This window comes from Acyrthosiphon pisum, chromosome A2, assembly GCF_005508785.2.
Source record: "Acyrthosiphon pisum isolate AL4f chromosome A2, pea_aphid_22Mar2018_4r6ur, whole genome shotgun sequence".
Classification (NCBI taxonomy): Eukaryota; Metazoa; Arthropoda; class Insecta; order Hemiptera; family Aphididae; genus Acyrthosiphon; species Acyrthosiphon pisum.
In genome coordinates, this window is record NC_042495.1 from 68,003,640 (window position 1) to 68,027,659 (window position 24,020).

Here is a 24,020-nt window from a genome sequence, read left to right on the forward strand (position 1 = left end):
ATATTATTATTCGTATTTAATCATGGAGGTAATCTTTGGCGTGCGCATTTTCTGCATACGTACATCCTATTATTTTTTTAGATTTCCTAAGGGGGGGGGGAATAATGTGCTGATAATCGGTATATGTAATCGGGAGTTTTCAGGGTCTGAATAGCGCGGCGTTCGCCGACTTACCTGGTATAATGGTATAGATAATATTATGTACGTTCTTTATATCTATGTAGTGAAAATTATTACTTATATACCTATATAACTATAATACATCATCGTGGGACATGGACGAGGAAAAGAGATCACAGACAAGCTTTTGAGTTACGATTGCGAAACGAGGGTGGTCAATTATAATAGAGAACACAATAGTAGGTATGTATATACTATATATTGTGTAATATGTGGGGATAATTATATATACTGAGGGGTAAATGTACTATGTATATAGTACACGGTACGGAACAAATTAGAAAACAGAATAGCCCTGGAGAACTGGACGAGAGAAAGAAAAGGAACACTAATCACAAAAAGGATCACCGCGCTACAGATGCGTTACCGTAACACAGCTTGAAAATATATTATTGAAAAAAAAAGGAGAATACAAATTTGATCTCGTGTATACAAAGGACATTGTTATCAGGTTTTCAAACGATAAATATTTATAAATCAATTATTGTTATCAATCATTAGGTAGGTACCTACAATCATGATGTTATCGTAAGGTATCTAACGCGATGTGCTATCATATAATAACCATGATAATGGAAGTATTAATTATAATTTAATTTAACGATCGCATTGTTTCGCGATAAAAACTGTTACCGTATGGCGTATAATATGATTATATGAATGATGAAAGTCGAAATGATAATATCAAATGTCAATAGATATTCATTATTCACAAATTAAGTAGGTAAATTCCAAGATCAAACTAACCATTACGCCAACTCGCGTTTAATATTATATTATAATTCTTGCTCGCTCCTCCGGAATGTGCATGCGCCGTCTGTATATTATGCATTTTTATACGCGGGTCTCATCGGCAAGAAGTTCGGTAAATTTACGTACATTTTACCCAGAGGTGTCGTCATTCGACTCCAGTGATTCAAAACGTTTGAATATTTTTTTAAGGAACAGATATCAACCTGTTTATGTAGTATACGTATTATATTTCTAATACTATGAAAGTATAGCTGCGTATTTTAATAATTATTTAATTTATTTAATATTTTATTACGAATTCCACGGAATAATATTACCTATACGTAGCGACCTATATAATATTTTTATCTGTTAAAAAATCAGTAATAACACGAATACTTGTTTTCATATCTATTGGTAAAATGTACGTACATTTTCTGGGTGGAATTTATCGAACTCGCATTCCTCTACATTCATATAATAAGCGTTTGCGGATATACTGCAACAGTGGCGTTTTAATACCATCGTGGCATTTGATTTTCAGGGTCCCAAAGGAGACAAAGGTTACAAAGGCGAACCTGTGAGTATATATAATATTATATTCTACCTGTACAATATAGGTTAAGTTACGGGGAGGATTTTTTGACAATAATTGTTGTCGATATCAGCTCATAAGTCATAAAATATTTTTATTCGGGAAAAAATTGCGAGTGCTACGCGTTTAGTCGAATTCACTTTTTACCCGCCTAGTAAAAATACAATATATCTGTGTCAGTTATTTATACTGTGTTTTGATGAGTATGATACAATTTAAAAATATATAAAAGATAAAATTATAAAGATTAAGAAAAAATATTCTTTCAATCTAAACTTAATAATTATGGCAGACACTTCAGTTTTGCTCGAAAATTGGAAACGTTAACTCGTTATAGTGTTCGTGTTAGCTATTACTAATTAGTTATTAGTTTGTTATGTATGGTATAGGTAGCAAAATCTTAAAATTGAATATATTTTTATTACAAAATTAAAAAAAAAATAGATGTCGATTGAAAATTATGTTTTTAGTGAATCTAACCAATTAAAAACCCATTTTTTCGTTTACATAATATGGAATTCACTTAGAGTCTCAAGTCTGTAGAAATGAGAGGATTGATAAAATACTGCCCAAACGCATTACAATGTTTCAAAATCACTCACACAAACTGCATAAAAATTTTTACAAATTCACCCAAACGCAAACCACCCAAAGTTGAATGTTTTAATGATAGTCGTTTATATAATTTAAAGAGGGGTATGAACTTGTCAAAAAGTTAAAGCTAAGTTAAAAATGTATTTTAATTCATCCAATAATTATCTAATAAACCTAATAACTTATGTTGATTTGATTAATTTTTAAAATAGTACATAAAAACCATGTTCATAGGTACATATAACTGTAGTCAATACTATTTAATTATTTTATTTGATTACACTTTAAACAATAACTTTAAATAAAAAACGATCAAATAAAATATACTCTTTGATTTAAAAATGGAATTGGCACTAATGTAATTGCCTAAATCACTACAGATATATATTGTACAATAAGAAGAAATATTAGGATGCATAATTTTTATAAAAAATTGTTAAGTTATTACAAAAAAGAAAATAAGTTGCACAGCAATCTCTATGTGACTCGATAACTAAATTAATTATAATTTTTGTAACTGAGGTAAGTTAATATTTTTTTCCATCTCAACTTTAAACTTTTTGTGTTAGTTACACTGTTAGTTAATTATTAACTTAATGTTTCTTAACGTTGAATTAAATTAACCAACTCAAGTTATTGTCTCCATTAAATTGCTCACCTTTGATTATAACATAGATAGCGAAAATAAGAAATTCAAAAGTTACGATATCATGTTACTCGAGAACACCGGAAGAAACATTTTCGGACTGACGGAAAAAGTAAACTTTTCTTTAGTTTGTTAACGTAATAATAATACTCATTTGTTGACTTTTGTATATTATTGTGTTTTTGATATAATATATGATAGGTACCTATATTATTAGATATAATATTTCTGATATGTATATAGAAGAAGGTATTTTATTGTACTTTTTCGACTTTTATTTTTTAATTGTTAGCTGGTAGGTACTAGGTGTTCTAAGAGGGATTAAACGAGTATATTTCTGAGAAAGCTAATTTTATCCAGCAAATGTTATATAATATCTAGAAAATCGTTTATTATTTATAACATACAATCATTTAAAGTTTAGAAGGACAGATGACTGTTATTGTATAGTATAATATAATATTATACCTATATAAATAAGTATAAATTTGACGAGTGCCAATTACAGGTATGATATTATAATATAAAATGGATAAATATAGGTATATAAAATTATTATAAAATAATATTATTATTGAAAATGTAAAAACGTTTTACTACTATATAATATACTGTTATAATATTGGCTCTCGGAATTAGATCGTGTAGGTCGTAGGTATTGAATACATTTTAAGTTCGAATAACATTTTACTATAATAAAATAATAATACTAATAAAATTTATGTATACATACCGTTGTAGTATTAGATCCTAACATATAGATCCTATTATACGAATCGACGTTCGGAATGATACTATATCAATTCCAAATAAGCAAAGAACGTAATATATAGTAGGTCTTTTCCTCCGGTCCTTCTCCTGATCCGACTTGGTAGATACCTACGTCAAGATTTTAGAAGAAGACGATAATAATATCATAGATAGTTCGTAATTATTTCCAAGGATTTATTATCAGAGGAAAATGGTTCATGAGGAATCACAGGTTCAGATTTCCACGGTTTCAGCGGTACTATTTCTCGGGACTGCCCTAAAGCAGTGTTTCCCATTATTTTTGAGATATGGTGACCAACTGTATTGAAGCTTCTTTTTTCAGCTGACCCATACAAAATATAATACTACGGTTGTATTGTATTACACCGTAATAGATCGGTAGTTTAATATTTTATATGATTTACCCTATTAATCTTATAAAATATTTGCTTGTGAGTCCGTGACCCATTATAAACATTTTGTAAATTTTGTAAAATTGGGTCGTGAGTCGTGACCCATATAGGTTGGGAAACACTGAGAGTCTCGAATCCTCCCCCACTCCAGCTATTGCTCAGCTCATCGACGGCCACCGTGACCATATTAATATGGCGCCGGGGTCGACATTAGACAATATGTCAACATATAACAGGCCATAACTAACGCCCATGCGTCCGTTTCAGGGTCCGGTCGGTAAAAAAGGCCGGAAGGGCGACAGAGGCGACAAGGGCGATCAAGGAGTGCCGGGACTGGACGCGCCGTGCCCCATCGGACTAGACGGGCTGCCGCTGCCCGGATGCGGTTGGAGGCCGCAAAAGGTACGTTAAGAATATTTTTTTCACGCCAACAATAGACATACCATAACCATAACCATTTTATACCATGGACATTAAAATCGTCGTTTATTTCGTTGTGTGCTTTTTCTGCATGACGTAATCGCGCACATATCTATGTCATATTATTAATTGAATTATGCCTAATGCTGATTGTAATAATAACATATCAATGTGTCTGATGACGACCGAAAGGAACCGACGACCACGACGAAATCGTACCGGTCGCAGACCACCGCGGAACCGCCGGCGGACGATTACGACGAGGGCGGTGGAGGCGGCGGCGACGAGGAGACTGGTGGCGATTACGGTGACGATTACACCGACGAGACGAACAATTATGACCCGACCGTGAAATAATAACACCGCTTGCGTTTGTCGTGCCACAGCTATTATAGGTGTGATTCGTTTTGTTTTTATTAATATTATATTACACACATTATTAATTTATTGCCAGTACATTATGATATCATCCGCACAGGAGATAATGTTGATTTGTATAATATCATAACTCGATGGTTAGTAAGCTGATTGTTGTAACTCTCACTTTGGGTCGTTTTCGGTCGCTTAAAAATAATTTTTTCATAAATTGTATTTAAGACTCCAATAGTGTCGGGAAACCACCACTATTCGGTTTTTACCATATCATTTTTTTATTTTATTTAAACGTTGTAAGCTATACAGGCATATGGAGCGCTATGAGATAAATAGTGACAAACGTTATTTTGCTACATTGATATGTGTTATAAGAAATATTACTCAACATTGCTATCAAAGGATATTTTTAATTTATATTTAAAACGTTTTTAAAAAAAAAAAATAATAAAATTTGGCTATTGGGTACCACTGTAATGTACAGTATGTTTCGAGGGGGTCACTGTAGTGAATGTATTATAAAATGGATTTCAATGATATATTATCATTGTATGTATGAAAAAAGATTCTGAGCGGAGATAGCCCGTCAGCCAATATTTCCATAAGTATATTTTATCATATTAGTCAGCCTAGGGTATTTTATATAATATTTATACTGCCATCATTAATAATAATTCATTTTATTATTAGTATTATGGTAGTTTGATTTAATTTTTGCCAATTTAAATATCCCATAAAATATTAATATTTAGGTAATTTGTTGGTTCCGATACAAATTACTTTGAGAAAACGTTTATTGATTTTTCAAGCCTGCGCTATACAAAGTGAACATTTTATAATTAGGTATTTAAATAAAAAATTATTTGTAAAAATTTGAAATTAAAATGCCCATAAAAATTTCTATCGCCTGTGTATTTTTAATATTTTAATACCAATAAAATATAATAATTTAACCATACTCGAAGTAACTAACACGCTTTACAAGTGTACAGGGACAATGCATCACGGCCCCAATATCTAATATTTTTTACGTGATTATTTATTATTAACATTTTGATAATGCTCGTTTACATTCAGTAATATTTACGAAACTTCTTAAAATAAAATATTTTATAATCATTGAATAACAATATAATTGAATATTGTAATTCTTAGGGAAGTATACGTTAAAAAAAAATTATATAGGAACCCATTACAAGATAATATTTCTAGGAATGTCATTGTCATACACTCATACTATCATACCTACGTAGGTATTCAATAATATTGAATAACAGGCCAGTTATTGAACATTAAAAATAAAATATGCTGTCTACTGTACCTATATTGCCTATACATCACGCCGTCTTACAAATTATTTTTTTTTTCCAATAATAGGTGGATGAAAATTTAACAGTTTGGCTAGGCTTCTGTTTACACGCAAGACGATTTTTTGCTACACTTTTTAGTATGGAAGCTTGATTCGTTAGGACGTACTATAATGAACGGGATTCAAAAGACATGTTCACAAAAATATTGTTTATAATTTTTTTGTGGTTAAATTATAATATTTTTAAAAAACATACATAATAATATACAACTCACAAAAACTGTAGGGGAAAAAGTTACAATAATTATTTAACTCCTCCACATACACAATTAGGATTTTAATATAAAATGGTAGTTTGTCGAGAATCAGCAAAAATATTAAATGTGAATATTAAAACATTTAACTCTCAAAAGTGATAACGTGTTAATGTCCAATCTTGGATTTTGTTCACTAGCACATGTATACTAACTACTAAAAAGCTGTCAATGTATTATTTTTCTTTAGGGAACTCGTTAAAATTTTCTTTACATTTTAAAGTAACTATACACTGTTGGACTTGCTTAATGACATGTTTTACAAACAGGTTGATGTTATATTTTTTTCTAATGATTTTTATTTGCAGAAGTTCAACGTCGACGACAACAAACTGTTTTAAACCAAAGTTCGGTGTACGTACTATTATAATATTATCGATCAACATTGATTTACGACGGGGTCATTGTGCACCGCAGTTATTACGTCATTATGTTAATTATATATATTATAAACTAGGTAAATGTACATATATTTTATATAAAGACATACTTATTTTTTAAGTCAGCGCAGCTGATGTAATAGGAACCACGACTTATACAAACGAATGGATTTATTGTTTTTTTTTTTTTTTATGTTATGTATAATAATTACTATGCCTAACATTATATTATGAATTCAAACCCCATTGTTTGATGACCCTCCCTGCTCAAAATCAACTCAGTTCCTTGTTGGTTAACCATTAATGCTGATGACCATTCTTTCACATCCGTTTGTTATTAATCTGTGTATATTAAACTTAGGAGTTTTGTATTATGTTATAACTATAATAGTTTGCGTAACATTTTTTATTTTTGTTTTTGTATCGACAACAACTTGTTGTTAAACATTTTACTAGCAGAAAAAATTTAGTAAACCGTACAATGTACATTATATATTTTGTTACTGATCTACGGTATAACTTTACCTTACAATCCTCAAAATTTGGGTATTTTGGTTGCTTACTCAAATTATTTATCTATTAAATAAATGTGTAATAACATTAAACTTAAGACATAAGTACCTAAACTGTGAAATATATTTCATTTTTTTAAAAATTAATTTGTAATTATGCATGGAATTTAAACAAATAAAAAGTTAAGTTAAATTAGTAAAATAATTTTTATTTTAATCGAAATTGTGTTCATTTCATTAGAATAAGACAAAAAAAACATGTGTAAATTGTTATTGAAAAGTATGGTATACAATATAATATATAAGAAAAAATGAATTATACCCACTTTACATAAAACAAACACTGTAATAATGCTAATAAATTATACATTTAAAATAATAAAATAATTTAATAATATTAGGGTTGACTTATCTTATTACTTCACTCATTCAGTAACTGATTCATTCAAATGTCTATAGTAGAATTAATCATAGAATTAAAGAAATTACTCAAATTACACAAGTTTTATGCACATAAAATGTTTGTACAATCACTATATCAATCAAACAAATAAAAAAACATTTACATGCATATGAATTTTGAAAAATTATGTCAAATAAACACTCTCGGTCTGCAAATCCCAACCCGGAGATAAACAAATAGAATTCAGATGGTATGTTACTATTAATATTTGTTTTAAACATCTAATTTATACATTAGTAATAAGTACTGGATAACCGAGCTTAGCTTGCGATCAGTTTCTTAAAAATTATATATTTGCTTGTTAATGTTAAAACTTTTAAATTATAATTTGGCGATTAAAATCAAACTATGTGTGCATTACATTAAAGGATGACAAACCAAAATTTCTTGGCTGATGTTGGGAATGTATTGTACATTTTAAATATCAACATTTTAGATTATAGAGTTGGACAAAAACTCTCAACAAATCATCCAGCAAAAAAGAAGTACATTCACTTGTTATTATCTTTATAAAAAAATTATGTTGTTTGCTCAATAACATACAGTGTTTTGCTTTGGTAATTAATTAACAAAATAATTCTAATGATCCTATTTTTTTTTCTATATATATCAAGTTATACTCCTTACTATGAACATAACCAAAAATGTGCATTTTATAAGAGTTGAGATCTTCAACAATGAATTACTGAATTCCTTGCATCAAAAAACCTTAAGTACAAAATCCTGATGCAATCTTTTTAGCTGTTTTTGACAAAAGATTTATAGGCATACGTACATGCACTTAAGTATAAGTTTGTTAATACTATAGGATTATTTTTTACTTGTATAAAACACAATTTAAATCTATGAATAAAGGTAAGGCATATTTTAAAAATATTCGTTTATAGTACTTATTTGGGTCATACTCCTCTATTAGTCATATAAATGTCAAGTAGTACTTGGTAAGACAAAGGCTGGGAACCGCTTATCTATGTAATTATACAGAATGTGAAAAACTGATACTCAGACACAATCATGATAAACATATTTTGATGGGTACTTATAATAAATGGTAAACAAGTTACCCTAAAACTAAAATTATTCAGTAATAATTCTTTTAGTATTATAGTTATACATTTATTTTTAGTAGCAATGTGTTATATGATTTTCTTGTGATCTGTGAATTAATTTTAATTTAATAACTATTGTATAAATAGTTTTGGTAGTTAATTGAAAAAAAAAAATAATTGTGTCAGCAATAAAAAAAACATCAATATATTGTAGATAAAAATTAGTTTATTGCACTTACACAGTGACACATTTTATACTTACGCATGTAAATATATATTTTATACAGTTTTTCCTCAATTAGTTATGCAAATAAACAAAAGTACTTTTTGATAATGAACATAATGCAACAAATAACAAAAATTATCATTTTTTCCCTTCGATCATAATAATGTGGTAACCGAATTTAGTTTTGACGGGAGGGTCGGTGTAAACAGGACTGGCAAGACTCGATACAGATAAAGCAAATGCAGCATCTTGAAATGGACCAACCATTGAGCCACGAATCATCCAGCCCAAATCACCCTGAAATTAATTAATACAATTACTAAATATAGAAAAATGAAAATATACTGTTCTATTATAGGTATGATTGATACCAAGATACTAGTTATTATCAGTAAATGAAATAGATAAAAATCAATTGAGTAAAGTTTAAACATTTTAATAACACTGATTATATTTCTCAAACTTTTGACTATAAAAATAATTGTTTCCCAAAAAGTAATTAAGTTGCCACCTGCCAAATATTGTATCAAATAATATGAATTAAATCAATAATATATCTTGTTAAAATGAAAATAAGAAAAATTTTGCTAGTTATATTTCAAAGAAGATTCATTAGAATTTTTTTTTAGGTATACAAAAAGAAATTTTCTTTTGAAAAAAACATGAAATTATGGATTTTTTAGTTGGTTTAACCATTTACCTGTACAAGAATTACATTCTAATTTAACTATTTTAGTACAGGAAATGTATATATTATATCAAAAAAGCTAGCCAAAATAATGTATAATAAATTAAGCAAAACTATATTTTTCCATGATAATATGGCATGTAATATGTATGTATAAACTAATTGACTACAATACAATTATTAAAGGGGCTGCAGCAGGTTTTGTCAAAAATCCAAGCTTATGTAGATTTGACCAATCTAAACATTAATTTTGTTTGTTATAATGTTTTTCAATATATATTAAATTGCGTATCATAAAATAAACCTCAAGGGGGCTGGAAGGGGCTCCAGTCAATGAAAAAAAGTGACTTTTAGACCAATAAGCTAGACAAAACTGGAAGAATTTGGTTTGACAGATTTTAATTTTGAAAACGAATTATGATTGATCAACAAGTTTACAAAGGAATGATTAAGGCTATTTTGAATATTCCAATTATTGTTAGTGTCATAATGAATAATATAAATACAAAAATATCATATTTTTATTCTTGGATATCCCAGCTAAAAAAAAAAATATTCAAAATTGCCTCAATCATTCCCTAGTAAACTTGTCGATCAGTCATAATCGGTTTTCAAAATTAAAATCTGTTAAACCAAGTTCTTCCAGTTTTGTCTAGCAAATTGGTCTAAAAGTCACTTCTTTTTCATCTGCTGCAGCCCCCTTAAATTAAATTTGTATTTATGGAAATCTTACAATTATAATATTATTAAAATATTACTAAAACCAGTCAGACTCAATCTAATGTAGGTATATTATATTAAAATAATAAAATTTAAAATACATTTATTGTTAATTTTTTATGTAGGTATGTATAACTTTTTAACATTTTAAAATATTATATTATGATTGAGATATTGACCTTTTATTGTAAAAACAGTATGATATAAAAAAAAAACGTGTTTTCATTTTGTATTTTTGTCCAATATTATAGATTAACAGATTTATATAAATTGTACATAATATAACAATATAAATATAAATATTGGCTTATATTTTTATAATAAATGTGCCAATCATTTAAAGTTTTGTTTTTATTATTATTTTTTACTGACGATCAGTGTAAAAATATAAACTTATCAATAAAGACATCAATCGAATACTAAAATATTAACTTACACCTTGCCTAGCTTTGTCTTCGCTGTATAGTGTAGCAACTTCATTAAATTTTACACCCGCCTTGAGTTTTTCCATAGCTTCCAACACTTTAGACTGTTTTTCACACAGAATGTGTCTCACCTGAAATAATATATCACAAGAGATAATGTTAAAAATATAAATAAAGGAATAAACAATATTGCGTTATTCATAAATATGTAATTTTACACGGTGATTTTATTTTTATTTTTTCAGTGTTTGTCTTGTCTATATTACACGAGAGCATGACATAAGCAGTTGGATACGCTAATACGATTGTAATACATTACAATTGCGACACAACTATTAGTGTCCAATCATTTACATTTGACTTCAGTACATATGGCATAGATTTAAGATTTAACCCATGCAGAATGCACCTATAATTTATTTTCTTACTTTTACAGCTGAACCTCCTTTTTTCTCCTTTCCTTTGCCCTCATCATCTGCTTTGGAACTGCTCTTGGGACCCTTGGTGTTAGCATTTTTTTTTGGCGGCATGACAATAATTTAGTAGAAATCAGTCTTTATAAAGTTATATGATTAGTTTTACTATTCGGCTGTTATTCCTAAATGGGAACATAGAATTTTAGAACAAAAATTACTATAAAAATAATAAAATTAAAAATTATAATGTAACTATAGATTCTGGATACTCACAACGAATTAAAAAAATAAATCCAGTATTATAATAATTTCATTCAACTGGTAGTTGGAAGCTTCAGGCTTCAAGCTTCAGCTAAGTCTTCAAGACGAAATACTAAATATTAAAACTAACAAAACGTATAAAGTTGTACTTAAGTATAAACTCATAACTGCTCAACTATTATCACATATCTGTTATCCGACAAATTGATAACAATTAAACAATGATAAGTGTTTAAATGTCAACCATAAGATGCCAGCACACTATGAATTTCAATTGAAAATCTAATAAATTCATAATAATATTATTAGGTAAAATCATAGAGTATATACCTACTTACTATAGAGATGAACTATCAGTATTATGAATTATGTGAAGCAAACCATGTCGGATTTTGTTTCCTATAACTAATAACGCAACTGATAGATAGCGCTAACTTTCAAGTTTTCGTAAATCCTACCAATTTAATATTATTTTAAATATTTTATAATACTTTCTACTCTAAAACTATTTTAAGAACAAACCTAAGATGTTGATGTATTACAATAATTTAAGTATTGATAGTACTGATAATTTCCTCACAAAAAATGTCTACACTCATAACATATGATAATGGTATTTTCTATTATTTATACTATATTAAAAATGGTAAGCTGTGTTTTCTGTGGTAGATCCTACAATGAAAATTGAATTAAAAAGAATATACCATTTGTCTTTAAGGCACTGGTACAATAAATTATTTTGTTTAAAGGGCAATAAAATTATTTGCCTTTTTTGACAAAATCATTTTATACAATATAATAAAATGTATTGATTATCATTACTATAATAATTTTATTATTTGTTCAACATATATAATATTTATCATTTAATATGAATTTATGTGCATTATTATTATTTGTATATTTTATATTTGATGTACATGTCTATATTTTATTATTATTATTTGTATTACCTATTTCATATTTATTTTTTTTTTAATTCTTAATTATCCAACTAGTTCTATCGTGTTATTATAGGTACCTACCTATTATTTTTTTTTTATACTATTTCATTTTTGCAAATCAACTGGTGGACCTCAGTTCTAACTTCTAAATATTAATAATCTATTGTGAAAACGTACAACCTCCAAATAAATAATTATTTATTACAATTATTACTGTGCGCGCGGACGACGGCCGACATGCAACCCGTCCTGTACCTATGCCGTTGCATAGATATAAAATATATCACCTAACCTAACCTGCCAATAATATCACTACCTATATAATTAGGTATAATATTATAATATAAAATAATGAAATGTGAAAATTTTAAGAAAATTTCCTATATGAAGTCCTAAAAAAAAGAAATTTGCGGCGTTCTCTTAAGCCCAAAATGTTTAACTTTATTTAAATGAGCTTAAAATTATTTAAGCAGTATCTAGCATACTATGTACCTACTTACAAAATATTATATTAAATAACATTAATCATATTCTGTATTTTATTATATACCTACCTGCCAACCTACCTACCTACCCACCTACTTATATGGGTAGGTATCATCTAATCATTGATTTAAATCGGAGCCATCGGCTTACATGATTACTTCGCTATATCTACTGAAGTACCTTATCTGTAGAAATATTTCACTCACAAACAGGTAAAGTCGTAAAGACAACAGCCACTCTAAAATAAAACCACTAGCGGTATGAGTGTTATGTTCGTTAAAACTCATGGAAGTTCCTGGAGTACCGGATACCTACAAAAATATTGTAGCAACCTAATTTACATAGAACGGAACATTTACCAAAAATCCAATTTAAACATTTGTAGAAAAGTAATTTTCGTAAGGAATACGGACACGACGATTACGTAAGTACCCTCATAATGTATTCGCTATTCAGATTTCACTATTTCGGAGATTCATATTAAAATAGTCATTAGGTGCACAGTCGGGAATATAATATTATAGTAGCTATATATATTATATATTTAAGCTATACCTAGCTACTATATATTATAATATAGTAACCACCCTGCACTAACGCGTGTATACAGAGTTAGGTACACAATCGTAAGTTTCGTCACGGATAAATATAAAAAAAATATAAAAATTCAAAGACCAAAATATTCTAATGGTTTGTGTGGTTTTAACCTTTCGTTGTAGATATTTCTGAACCAAACTGAATTATATATTATTATTGTAATAGTATAAGATTAAGATTGGACAAGATACGTAACTATTCTCGGAAATACCAAAAAATGCACGCTAATTAATTACAATTTATTAATCATTATGTTATATAATGGTACATCTAAATTAGATATTTAAATTTTTGATCAAAATATAATTACATAACTAATTAACTTTTGAATGAAAAATCTAATAAGTAATTTTCTTTTAAGAGTTTATAATCTTTGATTGTATAATAATTAATAATAATCAAAATAATAAATAAATTACATTTGTGAATGAATAAAAGAACAGAAGAGGTGCAATGTGCATGAAGACTAACTTAAGATTTTAATTAATTAATTTCAGTTAAAACGAGAAATGAGACAGATAAATTCATAGTTAATTATTACCTACCTAATAACTGCCAACTGGTAACTATATAATATCCGTGTGATAAGCACACGACGGAATAACAGTTATTCTTTGGTTATACACACAATTAATGAATAATGATAGCCGTGCTTAATATACACTAGGTAACATAATAATATTGTAGTTATTGCCGATCATAAAAACGTATGCGTTGTAGAGACCAACTCAGTTCAACAATAATAGTTCAATTTATTATATAATATTAGAATGATTCATTTTTACGGTTTTTAATAAATCTATTTAACTTAAAATTATAAAGCTGTTACTAATATTATAAAGATAAAAAAAAAAATAAAATATAAATTGCCTATTCTCGGGAGTGCCAAGCGTAAGATTCCTTGTCAATAGTAGTCAAATTACAATAGATATAAATTCTATAATTTAGAATAATCATTGATATATTAGAAATAATAACAATTTGTTTATTAATAACTTAAATGTATACAATTATAAGCCTACTCGTCGTTATGCAGAATGATTAATTTAATAGTACCTAAGTGCACACTAAACATTTATGATCTCAAACGATATTTCAATATTTGACATTTTAGAAAATATTTTTTAAATAATTTGAATATAATATTTACGCATGTATATTTATTTATTTATTTGACGTCATGTTCCATTTTACAAGCTGTACACTATTGTATATAAAATGTCAAGTAAGTATAAGTATTGGCTTACTAGTTATAGCTGGATAAGTACCTAACCCTGTGTTACTTCGCTTATTTAAACATTAATAACTTCTAACTGACTAACACATACTTGTTAGTTGTTTGTAAAATAAAATTCGATTTGAGATTTCTACATACCTACAAAAATTCTAGAAGATACTTCAGATAATGAAATTAAAATTGTATGATAGGTAGGTATTTAGGTAACAATAACCATTCAAAAAACTAAAACTGGTATAAATCATTATAATACAATTGGTAAAAATATAATTTTTTTTTATGCTTAAAGTTTTGTCACAGTCAAGTGTGTCTCCTGTGTTGTTTAGGAGAAACAATAAGAAAACATAAACAACAATATTTATGTCACTATAATATTATAGCGTACCATCTTGCATTCTTGCGGTATTACACTATCACCTTGTATATTTTACATAATACCTAGGTATACAAAAAAATTAATTGTATTACATTATAATAATACGCTTAATAATTTAATAATTTACATACCTACTATCTAGTATCTACTAAATTGTGTAACTTTTTTTAAAGAAAAACATAGTATTCGATATAAATAATATAATAAAACCATTTATACTTACGCCTGTATACACAGTAAAATACCAAAATGGTTATTTTTTTTACAAAATTATATTCATTTGTATTATCAACTATTTCAACTCTATAAAACATGTAATTATTGAATTCGTACAATGAATAATTATTGTATTATGTGTATAATAATATACTGTAATGTTACAAAGGATAAATAAATAGCTATTAAATGAAAATAAAATAATGATTTGGATAAAAAAATAAAAATTGGTGTCGTAATAGTATATTAAAGTGATAACAATTAACAATAATATACATGTGTATAAATTTATAAAGATAATTTGTATACGGATCGAAAATTAAAGTGAATATTACACAGTACAAGGACATCGCCGATAGTCTAATGATATATAGGTACACGGCTGATCTATCCATTTACGGTGTATAATGTATATAATATTATATTATATAGGTAAATGCAAACATACCGCTTTTTAATGTCAAATGTGAAAATGTATATCGGTGAAATTATTTTTATTTCGGTTTAATCTGTATCCGATATTTGTTGGCGTTTCCAATACGCAAAATAGTAGGATATCCGGAGTAGAAAATGTAATTAAATATTAGCCAAGGGTTATATTATATACCTATACATTATTTTAATTGGAGTTATGTCGACGAATGATACAGCTAATCGTGTTTGAAAAGAAAACCATCGACAGCCGTTGTTATTATAATAGTTATAATAGTACAGATGTATTATCACCATTATCTATTCGTTCAGAAATTGACCGGACATCAGTAAACATTGTATATTATTATCTAGCTAAGTAGCTAAGGTATATATATAGTATAAATTAATTAAATAGTTGTCGTTGGTGTTTGTAACCGCATCACTTGAGAACGGTTGGACCGAATTGGCTCATTTTTTAAATGTTCGTAAGATAATAAATTCCGAATGATGTTTTTACGGAAAGAAAAATTGGAAAAGTGTCTTGTACATAAATGGTTGCCAGGTCACAATATATTATAATATAGTAATAGTAGAATTAGTATTTTTTTTCTATATAAATGGTTGCCACTGGTTGCATATATTATATAGGTACCTAATGTAATTGTTATTATGAATGGATATAATCATTTTTTTTTTTTTATTGATATTTGGTCACTATATTTTTAATCCACGTTGGTTTATTTGAAGTTAATAGACTTAAAAGCTACTAGATCGTTTTCGATAAAAAGTTATACTAATAAATTCCTTGAGACTTGTAGGGTGCTAACATCTTAATTTATCAACCCTTACAACTAGGTATAGTGCTCAAAGATCGGTCAAAGATCGGTCAAATATTATATTACTACTATAATTAGTAAAACTATTGTATATACATTTTTAGATTCTGAGCGTACCTACTGTTGTATGTATTGTTTTTACGCTGATGTGTGTTTTATGTTTTTTCTGTCTATAACCTACACTTGGGGTAGTTATATCGCTCCAATTTTTGACATTCACATCTTTTCTAATAGATAAGTGAATCTAATTGGTGCCTTTGGAGGGGAAAAATTGAAAATACCTGGTAGTTTTTGAAAGCGCCGAGAAAAAAAAATTAATAAAAAATAGGATATTTTACGTTAAACCAATTTTGACTCTTTTTGAACTATTTATAGCTATGTGAAATTTTCGAGTTTGTAATTTTTTAAAATTAATGTCGATATAAAATTTTTCACTAGATAAAAAAGCTTAAAAATTGAATGCAAGGTTCATCATATTAAGTGTCCGTATTACAATCGTTGAATTCGGCCGGTAAAATCCGTGGGTTAAGCGTAACCGAGGCTTAAACTATGATTGTAAAACGGGCCCTAAGTCTAGCACCGACGGTAAAGTGCTAGTTCGTCTGTGCTTCAGCACATGTCCAAGGCGGCCAGGACGACGACAAGTGGGAACAAATGCATTTCGTCCCGTCTTCTCCGATCTGCCACATGCGGTCCGTCAAGTGCAAGCTGTCTCCTGCCTGGGTAAACCAGGTCATATTATTTCGTGGCGCGCGTGGTCTACGTCCACTCAGGGTATGGACCACGTGTCACGGTATATGCGGCGCCCCGAAGACGTTCGACGTTTGACGTCAATATTTTGTTGTTTATATGTGTTTATTTGTGGTTCAAAAAACCTATATAGTTTCGTAATAAATATATACAAATTAATGTATTTTTTTGTTTATAATCTGTATAGGCGCAAAAACTGCTGAGCATAGGTATAGGTATTCAATAAAAGTTATTTTTTTATAATCTTTTGAAAATTTACAAGTTATTATTTAGTATAGTTAAACATTTATAAAATGTTCAACTTTTATAGCTAAGGATTAAAATTTTAATATGAGATTTCTCAAAAGTAGATCATACTGCAACAAAAAGAATTACTTATCATTTTAAGATGATAGGTATTAGGTATACAATATTTTTTGGGAAAATAAATTCAACTTACCTATTATAGTTTATAACTAATAAAAATATAAAAAAAGCAGATAAGTGGATGTCGCTCTGTTGTACAGTAGATTACAAGTGGGTCATTGTATAATGGATTGTACTAGACTTTAATTCAATGATATAAATGATATTAAATGATTCTGAGCGGAGACGGATTGTCAGTCTGGATATTTTATATTTTATATTGTTATTATTTATAATATATGTAAGTTGAATTATATTTTAATATTATAATTTTTTATTCCTTTCTATGGAGATAAACAAAGCGTTAGAAATTAAAATCCCATTTTTAGCGTTTTTTCGTAATTTTTTGGTGGTTTTTCCCGTAGCATTAAATAAATATTGAGAAAATCGAAAAACTACCTCTTTAAGGTACCATCTTGATCCAATTTTCTAAAAGATAAAGTACTATATGTTGAAATTGAAGCACTCCTTCTGGTAGAAATTTTGTTTACAGGATATATATAAAAAAAAAAAAAATTAACACCATTGTAAAACCAATAGCTTCCTCACTCCGCTCAGAATCTAAAATAATATAAAATACTCTAAGGTGACACACTATCAGCTCTACTTAGAATCGTATTATCTGTATGGTCACATATCATTTAATTAAAATTTAGTACATCGATTGCTGCAGACTGCAGTGATCCACTCGACATCTCATGAACAACATAGCGGTATCTACTTGGCCACCTTTGTTTAAATTTTATTATTTTTTTAGGTAACCTATACACATGGATTTAACTTTGGGGTTTTTTTAAAGTTTCCTTGACATTGTTATTTATGCCTTATCATTATTAGGTAGACCTAATAACAATTTTAAAATCACTTCGAAATAGGAGTAGGTATAGGAAGTAAAAATAATTATGAATGTATAAAATTTAATCTAATAGCTCTAATATAAATAAATAATATTAAATATCAAAATAATTAATAATATTTTATAAATAATATTTTACATTTTAAAATAAACCAATTTAGTATTTTTTCGAATAAATACGATAAAAGAAGATGGAGGACTACCTACATAATATTATAGACAATATTTTAAATAACTTTTTTATATTTCCCCTTAAAAACTTTAAACTGAAGCAAATAGTACACACATCAGGAATGTTATTTCAAACTTATCTTATAAACTTCATATAAAATTAAACATAACGACATAATCCGTAGAATGTAGAAAGTTAGAATAACAATCTAAATATTTAAATAATTCTGCACATTTGTTACCATACTGATTAATTTATTCAAGACAGTAAAATATTTACTGCATACAATTTACGTAATAGTAGATAATGCATATATAATATAATTGCTCTAAACAGAATAGATTACTTTTCTGAGTTTAATACTTTTTTTTTATTTACAGTGACATTATTGTGCATTATAGCCTATATTATATAAGCCGACTTTTATTGCAAGGTTATTACACGCGTACTTAATATTCTTTTCACTGATATCGTTCGCATTTGAGTTTAATAATCATTACAAACTTAAGCATTTTTTTTAATCTTATTAAAAACATATTAAACCTCCCAAAGTGGTACCTATATATAAGATTAAATTCTCACGAATAAAAAATAATAATAATGGTAAGGCAAATGAAAAACAATTATTTTTTTCAAATCATTATAGGCACCATTGTATAATGTACATTATAATCACATCATATTGTTCAGTATATTAAGGTCTAAGAAAAATACATTATTTTATTAGCAGTAAAGCAGGAGGAGTACACACGCTGTACAATATTTAGAGTGAATTACTTAGTGGCAGTTGGGTCAAATATTAATTTCACCTAAAATATTCCACGTGTACATTTTATCAAATTTTCGGGCTGCGTAAATACAACTATGGCAGTCCATAATAGAATATATTATTATTATGTTACAGGTATATTGTCCGGTGTCAACACGACCAAAGTTGAAGATTACCAAACTTCGGGGGACAATTTACGCATAGTGGTTAATCTTTGACACGGGTACCCTTCCCGAGTGTGTCCTGAAAGGACCCAAGGATCATGTCCTAAGAGCGTTCTTATAAATAGGCTTGCGAGCGTATTTTCAGTATATGAAAATAATTTATTATTCTGTTGCTTGCATTCAAGGCGTTCAAGCGTTTCCTGAATCCATTTAGCTTTATATTTTAGTCTAATATAGTTATATATCCCGGTTTGACGTCCTATACAATAATAATATACTGTCTAAAATGCTGATTTTCTTTCTTTTTTTTTTTGGTTAAATATGAAAACTGTCACGAATCCTTATTTTTAATAGAAGTTATAATAAATAGGGAATTTTTTTAATCACTTCACGAACAACCTCAGAGTGATGCAATATTAAAATAAAAACTTAATAATAATACAGTAGAACTTTCATATAACGGTCACCGAAGGGACTGTAAATTATGACCGCTACATAGAGGTGGCCGTCCTATAGAGGTGACCGTTAACGGAAGTTTTACTGTATAATATTATTTAAATCTGTAATATGTTTTAGTATACTGCGTCACTCGTAGTCTTTTCATTAGGTACTATATTATATTACATGGCGTTGGCTAATTATCCATAAATGAACTTTAAGACACGATTTATTTCCACGATATATTCACGGGTGTATATCGACCTATGTCAAAAATGTATGAATTTATGATTGATATAATTATATGGGCACAATTGGGTCACGATAAGAAGATATATCTAATAATATGACCGAGGATGCACTAAACTCTGACTCTAGTGATCAGAGCAACGAAAAAGATACATTTTTATTACCAGTAGGTGTGTGACATTCCTGAAAATATTAACTGAGCGCCCTTTTTATTAATTTAAATAAACTATAATATCGATAGAGTGATTAGACAAATCCTGTAGGTATTCAATAGTAACGTATAACTAATACATTATATTAGAAACTTAAAACAAGGTTATTAGACTAGGGTACCTGTATCTATCTATAATTAATTTACGATAACATTATAATATAATACTCTACTAAAAACTAATTTCAAATTTTTAACTTTTAAACTATAAGTAATAATAACCACAGCCTACACACTACAACGATAAAAGTTAATATACTTATAATTTACTGAATAATATATACCTATAATATAATGCAATATAATATCAAATGGCTGTATGTACCAATCGATACGAAAGTCATTTCTTGACGATCACCGATATCTGCAAGAGCTTAAAATATTACAATGTTCAACTCTTATAACGAATAAGTAAAAATAACTAAACGGCAGTATGGGTTTCCAATAATTGTCTGGATTGTCTACTTCCTGCATATGTCCCCCGAGAATTTTAGACTTCGCTCTCACATTCTTTACGCCACTGAATATAAAATACATCAATGCTATATTATTTATATATACCTAAAACTACTATTTATAGACGGTAGTCGATAATATATATAGTAGTTAGTAGTATATTCGACGACGACGAGATCCGGTCGCATACCGGACGTCGTGCACATATTACATACAGGTACGGCGGGAAACGATATGCGAGGGCGTTTTCGAGAGAATATAGCACACACACACACACACACACACACACACACACACACACACACACACACACACACACACACACACACATCTTTATATATAATATTATTATAGACATACAATTCGATAGAGTTTAATAGGTCAAGAGGATACCGGCATACCTCGGGTCGTTATACATAGGTATATTATTATATTGTAAATAGTATAGTTTACGCCAGCTTATATGCATCTCATAATAATAATATAATAATCCTATATAGACTTTAGAGATGCCTAAACCTAAATATCAGTATAATATGATAATATGTGCTAACACAATTTTACTGAAAGTAACATCACCGCGATAATGCGCACGGGCAGACTGCAGATTTCTGTATTAATAGAAATATTATTAGTATATCTAAAGGTACCTACGTGCAGAGGCGGTTTGACAATTTTCAGCTGGTGGTTCAACAATAGTTAATACTACCTACCCACTTACCAAAAAGTTATATTAGGTATAAAGACTTACCTAATTTTTATTAATTTTTTGACAATTATTATTAATTTTAAGACATGCTTAATAATTGTGATGATATAATAAATTAAGTACCCAATTATAAATAACCAAGCGAACAAGTCGACATTTTATTAGTTTTCATGTTTTATAACTTTTTTAAGTTAAAATTTGTCGCGGAAAGTCCAAATTAACAACATCATTAATTATTTATATATGTTGAACCAAAATCGTATAATGCATTATAATTGCATGCTTTAATACTACATTTTATTTTGATTCGAAAATCATTTCGAAACTTATATACTCTCACGAGGCCAATACCTTCAATGTATTTCATTGAGATTTGGTAAGTAACAAAAAAATTGTTGGTTAATATTTTATGTGGGTCCTACGTGAACACGATCATGTTCAGTGGAGCCATTATTCTGTTGAAACAAATAAAATCATACTCTTCAATGTGAAAAATAAGGAACAACATTTTAGAAGAAATAATTTTATTACATAATCTCACGGAAGATAGAAAATGAATGCTTAGTTCTTTAAAATTTTGAACGCCGAAAAATGAAATATATAATGTGATACAAAAAAAGTAACAAAAAACAAGAAATAATAATTTAAATGAAAAAAAAGACATCGGACAAGACGAGGCGACGTGGGGGGGTACGCGATGGCGAGTTGGTAGTGCTGATGATAGTGGTAAATGGTATATGGCCACTGGTCACCTCTACAACGTTCTCACGGGCTGTCCTGCGGGGCGGACGAGAGTCGCGAGCGCGTTTGCTTGAGACACTAAAACGACCATGGTAGAGGGCAAAGCCCGGCCACGAGGGCTGCTAGAGCGGAGAACGACGATGGTTGGCGACAAGAGGCTAGTGCGCTGCTTTACGGTGCTGCAGGTTCCGAAGACGACTGTTGTGCCAGTGACGACGGTGACCTGCAAAGATCGGAGCAAGCTAGCGACGAAGACTATAATTTCGGTGCAGCTGCGGAATCGGCGGCATTGCGACTCGGCCGGTGCGGGACTGGACCACTCGGCGAAAAGGGAAGAGAATCTGCGGACAGCATCGCAACGCGCCGCTGTCCTGATACTCTCCTTGATTTTCGCCCTGGCGTCTCCGTCGCCGTCTGCCGCAGCCGATGGCCGGAGAACGTGTATCGGTGACTTACCGCTGATCACCGCCTAAATGTACGCTTTCACGTACCTATTACATCGACCCCGTACGTCGCCTCACCTTGTCCGCTGCCCTCAGCCAGGGGGAAACTTTCAGACGGTTTCACTTCGGGGGACAACAACACAACATGCGTGCGGCTCTCGTTAGACCTCTCCACGCAGAGGAGACAACTGTCGCCGTTCCACTGCGCGGAGCTGCGCATGTTTCTGTTTTGACCTTTCTGTTTTGACCCCCGGGTCCAGCCAACCAATCAAGATTCCAAAACTGTTCCTGACCTCTAGTCCCCTGGCTGGTGTGGCGCCCCTCGCCTCGCCACCTAGCTCCTTTTCCGCGACTTCCTGCACCGTCGGCACGACCACCACGACGTCTCTGATCGATTCAAACAGTTCAGCAGCTTTGCGAGAATTGTCGGCTGGTTGAAAGACGTTGAACGAAACGTAATCGTCGCCGGCGAAGCGTGTTGCATATAACAAAAGGACAATTTGTACTATTTTAGGTAGTAACAACCGTCAATATGGCGGACAGTTTGTACTATTTCAGATAATAATAAAATGTATATGGCGGACAGTTTGTACTATTTGAGGTAGATATAAGTGTGTATACTTACGAGTGAGACTGGCTGAAATGTAGTCACTTATACTGAATTCAACAACTGATGTGTCAAAGGTCGATCAGTTGGTTTTTGTGTATAAGTTTATTGTAGTCAAATCTGACGTTTTTTTGTACAAAAAAATTGTTTCAAAAACGTTAAAATTGTTTAAAACTAATGAGTGTTTTTCAATAAAACTAACACCACCACAATGCAATATATAATATTTTTCCTGGGAATCGATTGGGCCCTATTAACTATACTCTTGTGTATATGTATAAGACTTATACACATACTATAAGTACGCGACTTGTCGTCTCAAAAGTCAAAACCTTAACCGTTAGGGTGTACCCATAGCTAACCATCATATAAGGTACTCAAGACAAACTTGCAAATTTGCAGCTATTACCTAATAATAATATCGGTATTACGTGTCTGCATAAAGATAACCGGTTACCTGGTGTGGTGGTATTGTCGCA

At 29.6% G+C, this 24,020-nt stretch overlaps 2 protein-coding genes across 16 annotated transcripts in view; one reads left to right on the plus strand and one right to left on the minus strand.

The window, feature by feature from the left end:
• Positions 1–7,617, plus strand: part of LOC100168086 (collagen alpha chain CG42342) — a 123,463-nt gene extending 115,846 nt beyond the window's left edge. For 13 of the 15 annotated variants that reach the window (XM_029490837.1, XM_029490833.1, XM_029490835.1 and 10 more), the window contains 4 exons: positions 1,457–1,492; positions 4,178–4,312; positions 4,523–4,725; positions 6,634–7,617. In XM_029490837.1, coding sequence (XP_029346697.1) covers positions 1,457–1,492; positions 4,178–4,312; positions 4,523–4,687 — 336 coding nt within the window. In that variant the 3' untranslated portion in view covers positions 4,688–4,725; positions 6,634–7,617. The remainder of the gene's footprint in view (positions 1–1,456; positions 1,493–4,177; positions 4,313–4,522; positions 4,726–6,633) is intronic. The other 2 variants (XM_029490845.1, XM_029490846.1) reach the window with 2 other exon arrangements.
• A 1,318-nt stretch (positions 7,618–8,935) lies between these two features.
• On the minus strand, positions 8,936–11,645 carry Pin4 (protein (peptidylprolyl cis/trans isomerase) NIMA-interacting, 4). The gene is made up of 4 exons (NM_001162301.2): positions 11,478–11,645; positions 11,217–11,386; positions 10,800–10,919; positions 8,936–9,252 (listed from the first exon to the last, which is right to left on the minus strand). Exons 2-4 carry the CDS (start codon positions 11,316–11,318, stop codon positions 9,094–9,096), a joined length of 381 nt encoding a protein of 126 aa, NP_001155773.1. The 5' UTR covers positions 11,319–11,386; positions 11,478–11,645; the 3' UTR covers positions 8,936–9,093.
• Between the last annotated feature and the right edge of the window lie 12,375 nt (positions 11,646–24,020).

Bases quoted from the DNA above. Each gene is read 5' to 3' on its own strand.
- Pin4 (NM_001162301.2), bottom strand. From the start codon at position 11,318: ATGCCGCCAAAAAAAAATGCTAACACCAAGGGTCCCAAGAGCAGTTCC. The intron at 10,920-11,216 runs GTAAGAAAATAA...ATATTATTTCAG, and splicing joins AAGGAGGTTCAGCTGTAAAA to GTGAGACACATTCTGTGTGA. The intron at 9,253-10,799 runs GTAAGTTAATAT...AATTAATTTCAG, and splicing joins AAGACAAAGCTAGGCAAGGT to GGTGATTTGGGCTGGATGAT.